The sequence below is a fragment of the Trichosurus vulpecula genome, chromosome 7 (genome assembly GCF_011100635.1).
Source record: "Trichosurus vulpecula isolate mTriVul1 chromosome 7, mTriVul1.pri, whole genome shotgun sequence".
NCBI lineage: Eukaryota > Metazoa > Chordata > Mammalia > Diprotodontia > Phalangeridae > Trichosurus > Trichosurus vulpecula.
The window spans coordinates 148,732,616-148,746,925 of NC_050579.1; the positions used below are offsets into that span (position 1 = coordinate 148,732,616).

The following is a 14,310-nucleotide window of genomic DNA, read 5'->3' on the forward strand; positions in this document are numbered from 1 at the left end:
TGAAAGGTTCTACTTGACTGTAAATTGAAATGATGTTGATATGGCTGTTAGAGCTAACTGGTTCTGCTGCTGATTTAGTGTTATTTTGAAGCTTCTGCTCTTGCCTCTATTTCAAAATTCATGAAATGTTTAAAATATCATGAGTTTGTCATTCAATACTTACAAAGTTATGGATGCAATGAAAGCATCAGACAAGACACAGAAAGTCCCCCAATTTTCAACAATTCATTCACCTGCTTGAAAATAATCTCAAAATAAGATAGGAACTGGCCCTGTGATTCTATTGGTATACAAGCATACCTACGTAGGTTGTGGGCCCCTTATATGCTGATATATAGTCTCAGTGAGCTGCCTAGAGCACTGATTGTTTCAAAATGTAACTAAGAAACATGCTTAGAAAACAAAGAAGCATGAACTGCCATTAATTTTAGAAATACATTATTCAATAGGAGGCTTAGTGGCAGAGTAAACCTAAAAATTCATGAAATACCAAAAAAGGGTGACATGATCAAGACAAGAAAACATGTGTGTGCATATATATGTATGTATTTTACATGGGTGTATATCAAATAATTCTTTTCTTTTTGCAGAATTAGTCTGGGAATATGCTGTTACAAATAGCCTTTTTGCTGCTAATCTCTAACTTTGCTCATGGTGGGTTTTATGCTGAACGATTCCAATCCCCTACGGGAATAAAGGGGCCACCACCCAATCCAAAGGCGCAGTTTTTCATTCCTTATACCATAAAGAGTAAAGGTAAGCCAAAATACCTCTTTGATTTTACTAAGCAGTTGTTACTATCTTTAGATAATTATGATTTTCTTCCTTTCTTGTTATTTCTACCTAATAACTATTAATCCTATGATTGGTATCGATTGTTTTCAATTTCCTAAATGAGCCCAGATTGTTACAGCGATTTGAGAGAAAAGACAGAATAGCATTAACAACCCTCATGTAGACAGTGGAAATGGCACAGGAATGTTATAAAACACTAAATATTTCTGAATTCTCCTGTTCGGATTTACTTTCCCAAATGATGCTGCAGCAAAAATAAACACATTTGTTTAAAAAAAATTAATTATCCAAAAAGACTCAACCAAAATATCTTTAACCAAAATGAATCACCCAACTTATAAATGGAAGTACAGTTAAGCTAAAGGTTTTGTATGCATAAACAATTTCTTCACTAATTCACTTATTCATTCAACAAACACTTATTAAATCCTTTTTATATGCCAGGCATTGTACTAGAAGCCAGAATATTAAGATAAAAACAATGGCAAATATAATTCTTAAATTTGCTAAAAATCAGCTAACGCCGGAACGTGTAACTGAATTTTAGTATGAAAGACTATTAGAAACTGTTTTAACCAGCCTAAGGAAAAGGATTTAATATGCAGATTAGTTAGCAACATTAAACATTAGTTATTCATTCAATAAGATTAACATTCTTTACAAAATTCCGTAGTTCTGATAACCAACATATGATATGATTAATGTCCACTAAGCTTTTAGTATAAATTTCATCAAATAGTACCTGAATACTGACAAATTGACTAAAATCATTTTGGTACAATAACATGAATTCTTATTCATTCAATGCCATTAAAAATACCTATTAGAAAATTCCAAAATGAATACTTCCTCCAAAATAAGCAGAACTCAGTTTTGGCTACTTTACATGACTATCAAATACTATTCTTCCTGCTTCAAAGCTAGTTCTCCCCACTACATGATGCTGCCTCTCATTCAATTGGGAGCAATCTTTTTGAACATATTACAAATCATGTAAAGGAATTTTGTTCTCAAGAAACTCAACTATGAAGCTGGGGTTTCTTCCTCTTCCAGTAATGGAAGCTTACATCTTTATAAAACAAATCCATTTGCTTAATAAGCCCCTCTGTGGCTCTGGAATAATATACGGCAAGATTTTAGGGGCTTTACTCAATGAAGAGTATTTGTCACTTTCTCCAATAAATACATCCACTATGTTCATTTAGTGGTAAAAGGTTTTTTCCCCCCCATATTGATGTTTCCTGCATATTGTGGGGAAAAATGAAAACCTTGCATTAAAAATAGAATGTTCTTTAAAAATAGTAAATATTTTATAACATGTGCTCCTCAGGTGGGTGGTATTATAAGAGAAGGACAGGAACAGGACCAATTATACCACTCAAAGAGGAAAATCCTATATAAGAAAATTCTCTCTACCCAATGCAAGTCAGCAATTGATCTAGTCTAAAAGAGTCACCTAGAGCACTGAGAGATTAAGTAACTTGCTCAGGGTGGCACAGTTCACATCAGAGTAGCGACCTGAACTGAGGTCTTCCCAACTTAAGGACAGATCTTTATCCACTACAGTATTTTAGGAAGGAAGGAAGGAAGGAAGGAAGAAAGGAGAGAGGAAGGGACAAATAGGAAAGGAGAAAGAAAGAGAAAAAAAGTCATTTTTACTTTTGTAAAGTAAACTTGATGAAGGGAATAGAATTTGAGTTACTTTCAAAATTGTGCTAACTTTGAAATAAACACCTTTGTTTTATAATGAAGTTGACTTAGATTCCAACAAAGCTTCTGAGTTTGACTATTACACAAAATCTCAAAGTGAAAATTAAAGAACACTGTAACATACTTAAAGCTATTAAAGATATTCATGCTATTACAAAAAACTGTCAGCTCACTTCTAGAAATTGAAAACAGTTATCTAGTTCTCTATCACTTTTTAAAATATTAATATTGAACAGTTATAGAAGCAAGAAGGAAGTGTGGCCAAGTGGACAGAAAGCTGACCTCAAAGCCCAGCCCTCTGTTTAAGTCTTGCCTCTTACACAGACTTGCTGTATGATTCTCTGCAGCTCTTTTAGCCTTTCAATGCTCTAGGCAACTCTAAGATTAGGTACCACGCTGCACCACTGCCCTGGGATATTTTAGGTAAATGAAGTTTCCAGCACATTTTCTTTTGTTCATCTTTCTTTTTTTCTTTTTTAATTCTTCTCTTATTTAAAATATCAGGCCTGAGGGAAATATAGTGTTTGGCCTGTATTGTTTCATGAAATTCATTGCCAGGGCACTTCTGCATTAACATTCCATCCAAGGCAACATGTGCTTTGAGCCCTGCCTTGCTTCAAAAGACATAAAAGCCTCAATTTTTTTTTCTATGTAGACAAAAATCTTCCTACTGATAAAAAGGAATCAAAAAACGTTGCATATTAAGTAGCTTTAGGTTAAGGCTAAGTCTTAGGAGGTGGTAGTGTGGAAATCTTTCCAAGGGCCTTATTTCATGCTATGGAGAAGACAATTGATTTTAAGCTTCATTTTCTTCACTTTTTTTTGTAAATAACATTTTTATTTTTTCTCATTATATGTAAAGATTTCCCTCATTTATTTAAAAAAAAGTTCTCCCTGATAATTTCCAGAATTAAAAACAAATAAACAAATAAAGAGTAATAGAGAAGGTTTGGTTTGAGAAAATGGCTGGAATTAGGGACTGTCTCTGCCTGTCAGGTGTGGCAGCAAATAAAAGTGAAATAAAGTAGCTCACATTTAGGTCAAAAGTGATGTTCTCTACAATGACTCCAGATGGAAAAATAACAGTAAGGAAAGCTTGTAGGTGAGATGCCATCATAGAAAATAGGCCCCGGTGGACGAGAAGTACGAGTGTGTAATTCTTATCACATGCCACCTGGTTGCCACAAACTTGACATTTTGCTTTGCTACATGTCATGCATATGTTAAACGTTAGTGATTCCACCAATTCCACACCAATCCATGATAAAACATACTCTCCCAGGCATTTCACCACTGACTGATAGTGCATTCCAGAGAAATAAATGTTACTTTCTCTCCTCTTCTACATTGATTCTACTTTTAAGGGAGAGAAATTGATTAAAAAATTTTAAATAAAAAACTTATTAGCTGAAGACAGTGCCTTTTCATTGATTCAGATAGTTATTGATTTTTCTTCCTTAAACTCTTTTCATGATAACAGCTCTTATAATGAAGAGTTTTAAGGTTTGCCAAAATACATTTCTCACAATAGTGCTGTGAGATATGGAATAAGAGAATGATTTTTCCCACCTGACACTTGCTCAGAGTCACACAGATGAGTGTCTGGGGCCATTTTTGAACTCAGTTCTTCCTGATACCAGGCCTAGCACTCTATCTACTGAGCCACCTAGCTGCTAAGGATGGCATTACCTCTATCTTAATTTAATCAAATTGTTGGATGGCAGCCTACTGATTTTACAATGGAAGAAGCCATCTCATAACTATGTAAGCAGTACATCCATCTGTGCATTTTGTAGAGATGAAGTCTGATTTGCATTATGGGACTGTACCCAGCATGACGGACACCAATTTTCCAAAAGAGTTCTGTCTCTGAGTGGGTGACTCTACCCTTTCATTACAGTCATCACAGATTATGTACCTTTGCAGTCTATAAGAGTTCCAGATTATTGTACTGTGTGTCTTGAACAAAGTCCTAGTCTTATTTACACACCAAAATTATAGATCTACAAAAGCTAATGACCAAGATTTGCTTTAGAAAAAGGATGCTATTAAATTGTAATGATAATCTATCAATTATTTTTCTTCAGTATCTTAGGAAATCATCTATTATGATTTTCTTAAGACTATAAAGATAAGAGCAGCCTGAAATAGGTGAAAATTCTTCATAGAAGCACTTTTTTATAGCCTACTTCTGCCATGATGTCTCTCAATCACGTATTTTGACTGTATTAACAGCTTTATTATTACATAAAAATGTCTCCTTTAAAGAGACATTACTAACCCTCATTTACTATGGTTTACCATTTGTTTTCAGACTGTTTTATGCTAAAAAAAACAACAGGAGAGAATCATCTCTCCTCTGCCCCATTTGTAATTTGCAGTGTGTGTATGTGTATGCGTGTGTGTGCACACAATACACAGAATAATTTAGCTATGTCCAGGGCTTCCATTCCAAATTCTACTTGTTAACAGGGATATAGACTTTGCCTGTGATTATTTTATACTCATATAAAGGAAATTCTACCAATTTGGGTTAGCACGTAGAGCATTGAAAGGTTAAGAGAATCACCTAGCATCACATAAGCAGTATGTGTTAGAGATAGAACATGGTGCCAGGTCTTCCTGGCTTTGAAATCGGCTTGCTCCTTCCTTCCTTCCTTCCTTCCATCCTCCCTCCCTTCTTCCCTCTTTCTCTCCCCTCCTCCCCTTCCTTTCTTTCTCTGTCTCTCATTTGTTAATAAAATTATATACACATTATTATATATAATTATATACAACTACATTATATTATATATTATTATATATTATACCATATGTAAACTATCAATAAAATATATTCAAAAATGTTATTGTATACATGTGTGTTTATGTGTACATATACATATATTTGTATCTATTTTACATATGCATGTGTACACATACAAAGAAATTAATACAGACGGGCATTGAAATTAATCAACAAAATAACATACATCAAAGATCAACACATGAGGAAAACAAACATATCTACATCTGTTACCTGGGAGGCTTCTTTCTTAAGTATGGGTCATTCATCAGAAAATGTTTATTTACCTTGGCAAAGTGACTGATTATTATTGTGTTGATTTTTATGTATAGCTAATATTTGGAGCTCTTTTTGGCAATCACAACAAGTTAGTTGAATGAAACAAAAACTACACCTGTTTTGACATTTTTGTTGGACAGTACAGTGGAAAGAGGATTGCTCTGAAGTCAAAGCCCCTGGGTTCAAATATCACCTCTGAAGTGACCTTAGATAAGTCACTAAGTAGCTCTAGGCCTCCATTTCCTTATCTGTAAAATAAAGGAGCTGGACTAGAGCTCCTTTGTCTTCTTTATCAATTTATCTTATGATTAGTGGACATTAGACTTTAGCTAAGATACACACACACACACACACACACACACACACACACACACACACACACACACACCCCTCTTCTCTTATTCTGTGGACTTTTTCTCCTTCTTCCCACTATTTACAAAATGAATGTTATACAAGTAACATTGGTTACCGGCCTCTCTTCTCTCTACACTTTCTCCCTTAGTGATCTTAAATATTCTCATGTTTTAAATTTTTACCTCTGTGCTCACAATTCCCAAATATATCTCAACCCTAAACCTTTCCAGAGTTCCAGTCTCATGTTTTCTATTACTTGCTGAGCTGTTGTATGGATTAAATGAGATGTTACATGACATATGCTTCGGAAACTTCAAAATACTACATAAAACCTTAGTTATTATTATTAACTGTATCTAGATATCCTACCAACATTCAAAGTCAATATATAAAAAGCTGAATTAACTGTCTTCTCACCTAAACTTTTCCCTCTTTGTATACGATCCTGTTAATGGCACCATGATCCTCTTTGTCACACAAATGATGGAGCCAAAATCATGTTTCCCTGTCTTTTACCTCCAACCAGCTGCTAAGAGCTATCATTGCTATCTCAGCAGCCTCTCATATCCAGCATCTCTTCTCTACTACTACTGCAACCATGCTAATTCAGTCATTTATTTCTTCTTGCCTAAACTACTGCATATATATCCAGTTTTCTTGCCTTATCCATCCTCCATACAATGTTATGACTGTTAGTCTACAAAAAAAAATGGTGGCTCCCTATTACCTATGGAATAAAGTATAAGCTATTGAACTTGTCATTCAAGATGCCCTACGGAATGGATCCAACTTCCTTTTCTAGCTTTATGTCATACTCTTCCTAGTCATATATACTCAATATTTCAGCCAAGTAATAAGATTTTCCATTTCCCATTCTCATAATGCCATTTCCCACATCTGTGCCTTTGTTTACTCCGGCTCTTAGGCCAAGAATGTACTTTCTTCTCCATCTCCAAATCTGTTGGTGCCCCTCCTTCCATTCAAAGCCCAACTTGAGATGCAACCTCTTCAATGGCACCCCACCACTGAAAAGTATTCTCTCCCTCAAATTTCTTATAGAATTCAGATCCCTCCTTTACACTTCTTACTCTCAAATATATCACAATTATGTGCAGATTTGTCCTTTCATTAGTAAATAAGCTCCTCTTGATCCAGACCCATTGGGGTATATCTTTGCACCTGAGAGCCTAGCACAGGGTCTAGCAAGTAGGTTAGGAATTGGTTGAATTGAATGGATTCTGTTCTGCATTTCCAAATATGTATATATAGGCTTAAAGTTGGAAAACTTAGCAATTACTGAGAAAAATCTCCACCCCAGGTCACAATGAATACTCCTTGATTCATTTGTTTATACTTTTTGTATGTAAGTACCATAAACGAGACACTATGCTAGGCACTAAGAGTAGAGACCACAAGTTTTGCACTCACAGAGCTGATAGCAGTGAGGCTTTTACAAAAAAAATTAAGTTTACGAGTATTTACCTGCCTTACGTAAAAGCTCTAAATAAGCCTAATTTAAGCACATTTGTTGGCTTATGAACATAGGGTCATAGCTTTAAAGATGGAAGAAACTTTAGGAAGCCTCAGGAAAACTGAGGCTTTGGGATATTAAGGGACTTGGTCAAGGTCTCAGAGGCGGTAAACTGCAGAGCTTCTTTACATCCTAAACAGAGTATTAAAATTACCCCTTCATTTCTAGCTCCCTAATGATGCTTTCTTTTGATTCTGCCTCAATAAAAGAAAGCAAAAGATTCACTATTAGCTTGGAAAATGAAAGAAGATTTAGGTTGATGTCCAACTTAAACTTGAACCTCACTCAGTACAGGCTTACCAGTCAAGTCAAACAAGCATTTATTAAACGCCTACCATGTGCCAGGCATTGTGTTAAGTGTTGGGGATACAAAAAAGGTAAAAGACAGTTCCTGCTTTTAAAAGCATCTCCACATTCTAACAAATGTATTTCTCATTAAAACTCTATTAGCTTTTACAAAAGAAAAAAAATCACTATCTTCAAACTTTTTCAAATTTATTCTGCTTTTGCAGACTCTCCCTCTGTACATGTTTGGTTTTTCTATATCTATACATGTATAGATATAGCTATATTCCTATATATTATATACACATGTAGATAATTTTCATATATGTGCATAAATACATATGTGTACATATACATGTGTATATACAAACATATATATTCCTATATATAGATATGTCTATACATGTATTCCAAAGAAAATTCAAGAACACATAGTTGGAACAATTTCCACTGAACTCTCAGTTTCTGGTAGACTAAGAAGTCAGGAACTATCTTTTTTTTTTTTCATTTTTGTACTCTCAGTGCATAGCACAAGGATTTTCATAAAATCAGCACTTAATGAATGCTTATTGAATTGTTAAAGTGAGTGGATTTCGCAATCCCATTATAGCCCATTAGAAGTTGTAATAAATGAAAGCATCTGCAGCACTCTGTGTTGTTAAGATACTGTAATAGGTTGCTAGAGAGTTGTAAATTCACCTTCTCTATATGACTTTTTAAATGAGTTCTTATTTTGTTGAGGGTTTGGATTATTCCTAAAAGCAGAAAAATGAATTAGATGGCATCAAAACCTTTTTTCAGCCTTGTGATTTATAATTTGGGAACAGTAATTTTTCCACAAAAATCCTAATTTTTCTGTGTTGTGTATTTAACTTCTTTTAGGCATACCAATAAGAGGAGAACAAGGTCTTCCTGGACCACCAGGCCCCACAGGCCCCCGTGGACAGCCTGGACCTTCTGGACCTCCAGGAAAGCCAGGCTATGGAAGCCCAGGGCCTCAAGGGCAGCCAGGTATGCCAGGACCACCAGGACTGTCTGCAGTTGGGAAACCAGGCTTGCCAGGTCTCCCAGGAAAACCAGGTGAGAGAGGACCATATGGAGAGAAAGGAGATGTTGGACCTGCTGGCTTACCTGGGCCAAGAGGACCACCGGGACCTCCTGGAATTCCTGGCCCAGCTGGGCTATCTGTTCCAGGCAAACCAGGACCACAAGGGCCAACAGGGGCCCCAGGACCAAGAGGTCTTCCTGGAGAAAAAGGTGTACCAGGCATCCCTGGTATAAATGGACAGAAGGGTGAAAATGGATATGGAATTCCTGGAAGGCCAGGTGAGAGGGGCCATCCAGGTCCACAGGGTCCCATGGGACCTCCAGGACTTGCTGGAGTAGGGAAAAGGGGAGAAAATGGATTTCCAGGACAGCCTGGTGCTAAAGGAGATAGAGGTTTCCCAGGGGAAATAGGCCCACCTGGCCTACCAGGTCCCCAGGGTCCCCGTGGAGAACCTGGAGCAGCAGGAATAGGAAAGCCAGGAGTCAATGGAGCACCAGGATTGCCAGGGACACCTGGAACCAAAGGTCTTCCAGGAGCTCCAGGAATAGCGGGTATGCCAGGTACACCTGGATTTGGTAAACCAGGCTTACCAGGGATGAAAGGACAGAGGGGACCTGAAGGCCTTCCAGGGGCTCCAGGAGTCAAAGGGGAACAAGGTCCAGCAGGCCACCCAGGGCAACCAGGTTTGGATGGACCCCCAGGACGCATGGGACCCCAAGGACCAAAAGGAATACCAGGTAACCATGGCATTCCTGGTCCTAAAGGGGAGGCAGGACCAATAGGCCCTGTAGGGTACCCAGGAGCCAAGGGAGATAGAGGCCTACCTGGGCTAGAAGGAAAACCAGGTTACCCAGGAGAACCAGGTCTCAATGGTCCCAAGGGCAACCCAGGTTTACCAGGCCCAAAAGGGGACACTGGATTGGGGGGTTCTCCTGGTTTACCAGGCCCTGTAGGAGCAGCTGGAGCTAAGGGCATACCAGGACACAATGGTGAGCCAGGTCCTAGGGGAGCCCCTGGAATACCAGGAACAAGAGGCCCAATTGGGCCACCAGGAATTCCAGGATTTCCTGGGACTAAAGGAGACCCAGGAAGTCCAGGCTTGCCTGGCCCAGCTGGTATTGCAACTAAAGGACTCAATGGACCAATGGGGCCACCAGGGCTACCAGGTCCAAGAGGCCATAATGGAGAGCCTGGACGTCCAGGGCCCCCAGGACCTCCAGGCCCACCAGGTCAAGCAGTCATGCCAGACGGCTTTATAAAAGCTGGACAAAGGCCAAGCTTATCAGGGACACCTCTAGTAAGTGCAAATCAGGGTATAACAGGAATGCCTGTATCAGCTTTCACAGTTATCCTCTCCAAAGCCTACCCTGCAATAGGCACTCCAATTCCATTTGACAAAATCATCTATAACAGGCAACAGCACTATGACCCAAGAACTGGAATTTTTACCTGTAGGATACCAGGTCTATACTATTTCTCCTACCATGTACATGTGAAAGGGAATCATGTGTGGATAGGCCTGTATAAGAATGGTACCCCCATAATGTACACCTATGATGAATATACAAAAGGATACTTGGATCAGGCTTCAGGGAGTACCATCATAGATCTCACAGAAAACGATCAAGTGTGGCTACAGCTACCAAATGCAGAATCCAATGGTTTATATTCTTCTGAGTATGTCCATTCATCTTTCTCAGGATTTTTATTTGCTTTAATATAAAAACAGCCTGCATAGCTACTCTACATTGTTTGCTTGAAAAATGTTTTTAATGAGATGTTTTCCTAGAAGACACTCCCTTCCAACACCAGGACATTGTAAAAACGAACTACTTTTCAAATGTCTGGGAAATGCAAATTTACCATTAGAAACAAGCTGAAAGATAATATAGTAAAATGCATATGAAGATCACTCTCATTTTAAGGATTTCTAGTAATTATGTTTAAGATACCCTAATGTTTTATGTGAAATCATGTGATATTGTGAAATGTAACTCTATCTGTACTGTAATTTGTTAAAAGGAAGAAACAGCCTCACCATAGAATCATCTTTTAGAGACAGTAAGTTTCTAGAATGAAAGTAGATGAATTTACATAATAGCCTTCAGGAGATTCATTTTAACCATCAGAAACTGCTGAGTTTACCCAAATCTTTTATACAAATTTTTAACACCACACTGAAATGTAATTTTGGAATTTTCAAGCTAAAAATATAGCTAATTTAAGCACACTTTTTAAAATAATGTGCATATTCCTTATCTGTCTAAAAGCAAATTAAACAAAAACTTCAAATTTTAAAGGAAGAACACTTTTTTAAAGCCCACACTGAAACTGTTTTGAACTTAAATATATAAAACAATCTATACAATTTACCTTAAAAGTGAAATCTATATCAACATCCAAATCGAATTTGAAAAGAGAAGAGTTGGCCTTTTGATTGACAGCTTTCCAAAAAATATCATTAATTCTAAGCAAAAAAACCCCAAAAAACAAAAACCCAAATACAAGAATAACAGTCTTAGAAGAAAAAGAGTTTTAGTTTAAGACATCTGATTTCAGAAATTTGAAAATATCTTTCAAAATACGCCAAAATCTAACCACTAACATTAGCATTTTGGAGACATTTAGAAAAAGGTACTGTATCACTAGTAAACTTGAACATACAAATTTGAAAGGCACTGTACCCTACAGCACTTTGTGATGGTGCATTCTGAGAAGGGTACAGTCAAATATGTTTCCCTACAATGGTGCTTATTTGAATAATAAAGCAAAAGTATTCTAACCGAACTAAAAATTAAAAAAAAAAACAAACAAACCCTACTACATTAAACCATTTCTGCTATACAAGGTGCTTATTCTTCAACACCTCAAAAATTTATTTGGTAGCTGAGAAATCTTCTTAGTTGCTACCTTCAAAGTATGGAAAGACGGCCTGTGACAAGACGACCTTCTCAAGCTAGAGTGTGAAATGGTGGTATTTCCTTCCAATTCATTTTCTTAAGGCAGTTGGTGCAGATGAAAGCTACGTGCAATCAACTGATGAACATGATGTTTACTGTTTTTGTCATTGGAAAAGTACCTTTTATTGCTTGGTTTCTTGGCTTTATCATGTGAAATGTTTTGTTCATTGAATACTTTTTTACAAATGAAATTTCTTAAGTATTTACAGTACATTAGTCTATTGCATGTCTTCCATTTCCATGAATTTCAGTGGAATTACAATTAGCATCAAAGGCTTCAAGTCTAAATAGAGATTATTTATGCTCTGTGTTGCATTTGTATATTGCTGATTCAAAAATCCCATGACAAGCCTGAATCTTTTGAAAGCACAAATGTCTTCACCTACTCTCTAATTATACTGCAACAAAACCAAGAGAATGGATTTTTAGGTCAAATTCATCTGAAACCAGCATATTTGTTCTTCTAATGTGTTCTTTCAATGCTTTTTGTTTTTCAAAGTTAACAGAATGTAAACCAATAAACTGGTGGACATCTTTAAAAGCTGACTCGGGATGAGCTTCTTTATTGACACTCATCAGTTGCCAGAATGTTGCATTTTGACTTGATAACAAATAAAAGCAATTAGCCAATTAAAAACTGTCATTAGTCATAATAAAAGAAAGGTGAAGTCCTGAGCCATACTGTGGCTGAGAAGTTAACACTCAAATGCCTGCAGCTAGGTGCAAAGAAGTCAACCTTCCCACCTCCACCCCTGCAAAAAAGCTTCTATCACCTCCAGTCACCAAGAGCAGCCTAGCAAATTCAAAAGTAATACACAACTGAGAGTCACTAAAAGAAGAAAAACACTCAAACCCAGAAAAGTGGCCAAAGTATAGTTCCAGGGTGAATCCTTTTCATTCCTGATAGCCTATCACAAAATTCGGAAATGATGAAACAATTTTTTAAAAGTAAACAACTGTCATTCTGTGGGTACAGGTAAAGGCTGGTAGACCCTTGACTTGTAAAGCTAATATCTGGATTAACATCCAATTCATCACCTTCAGGAACTACTGCCCTTGTTGTGGGTCAGCCAACCTTGTTTCTCAGATAAGAGTGGTTGGTTTCTCATGAGCAGGCACCTTTCCAGCGGCTGCTCTGGTACTGAATCAGATATACACGTCCGTGCCAACAGCCACAGCAATCCTCAATCTGATGCTCTGGCCAGGGAATATCAAAATCAAGGCCCTCACGCTAGGGAGCACACAGGCAACAGCAGTAGCCAGCTACTCAAAATATGCTAGAGAGACTGAGAAAATAACAGCTATTATGATAACACATACTTCAGTTCATAAAAAGATTAACCAATTTAGAGAAATGTAATACTGAATATACTGTTTAAATAATGACAGTCTAATTAAGAGAAACAATGGAAGAGGTAAATTCTAATTAAGTCACCAAAAATTTGAATAGCATTCCAAGGAACTCACCTTTAAAAGCTGTTACTTTATAATTATGGTGTATACTAGCAAGAATATCCTTCCAAAAATCAAAAGTTTCCAGGTTACTTTTCTGTAGAGGATCCAAAAAAACAAAAACAAAAACAAATTAGTATCCTAATTTGTATATACAGGAAAAAAAAGGTACTTATGCAAATAACTATAATTCTGTGTCCTGCAGCAGAGATGTTGATATTTTAAAACGAAAATCTTTCCCATCAACTGGGCCATTAGCAGAAAGTTGCCAATTACCAATCAAAAGCAGATGGTCAAAAACAGACACCTTTGTATGCCACTGGTTGAGCTGTGAATTGGCCTAAATATTGTAGAAAGCAATTTGGAACAATGGGAAGAAAATGACTAAGTGACTCTTTCACCCTGAGGTCCCACTGTGAATCAAGTACCACTACATCCCAAGTAGGTCAATGATAAAGAAAAAAAAATCAAAAAATGTTTATTACAGCATTTTTTATAGTAGCAAAGAGCTGGAGACAAAGTAGATGTCCACAGATGGGGAATGGATAAACCATTTATGGCATGTTAATGTGATAGAATCAATCCATCGATAAGCATTTATGAAGTGCTTGATATGTGAAAGGAACTGTGCTAAGTGCCAGAGATAAAGGAAAAAAAAATGAAATAATTCCTGACCTAAAAGAGCTTACATTCTAACTGGGGAGACATAGCATGTATGTGTATGTGTGTTTATGTGGAAACATACATACATGCAGGCAGAAGTTAAACAAAATGAACACAAGGTAGTTTGAAGAGGTTCTTTATAGAACTGGTGGGACTAGGAAAGGCTTTATAAAGAAGGTGCAATTTGAGCTGCACCCTGAGGCATTCCAAGAGGCAGAAGTGAAGAGTTAGAATTTTTCCAGGCATGGTGATCAACAAAGTCATGAAGGAAGCTGATAGAGCATCACGCGTGAGGGACAGCAAATAGGCCAGAATGGCTGGAAACCAGAACGTGTGTGGAAAAGCAATTTGTAGGAACATTGGAAAGGCAAGACGGGGTCAGGTTGTGAAGAATTTTAAATACCAGACAGAGGAGCGCATATTTGATACTAGAGGCCATTGAGAGTCA

General features: G+C 37.1%; 2 protein-coding genes across 2 annotated transcripts in view; one reads left to right on the top strand and one right to left on the bottom strand.

Moving 5' to 3' along the window:
- The window catches only part of NT5DC1 (5'-nucleotidase domain containing 1), a 251,990-nt gene that overhangs the window by 204,667 nt on the left and 33,013 nt on the right, over positions 1-14,310 (bottom strand). Inside the window, exon 6 of the mRNA XM_036769032.1 lies at positions 13,215-13,296. Within this exon, the coding sequence (XP_036624927.1) occupies positions 13,215-13,296 (82 nt within the window). The remainder of the gene's footprint in view (positions 1-13,214; positions 13,297-14,310) is intronic.
- On the top strand, positions 606-10,510 carry COL10A1 (collagen type X alpha 1 chain). Its single transcript, XM_036769031.1, has 2 exons — positions 606-756; positions 8,622-10,510. Exons 1-2 carry the CDS (start codon positions 606-608, stop codon positions 10,508-10,510), a joined length of 2,040 nt encoding a protein of 679 aa, XP_036624926.1.

What these genes read in the sequence shown, in the direction of transcription:
- COL10A1 (XM_036769031.1), top strand. Translation starts at nt 606, where the DNA reads ATGCTGTTACAAATAGCCTTTTTGCTGCTAATCTCTAACTTTGCTCAT. An exon ending in TTATACCATAAAGAGTAAAG is followed by an intron (nt 757 to 8,621) that starts GTAAGCCAAAAT and finishes AACTTCTTTTAG; the next exon opens with GCATACCAATAAGAGGAGAA.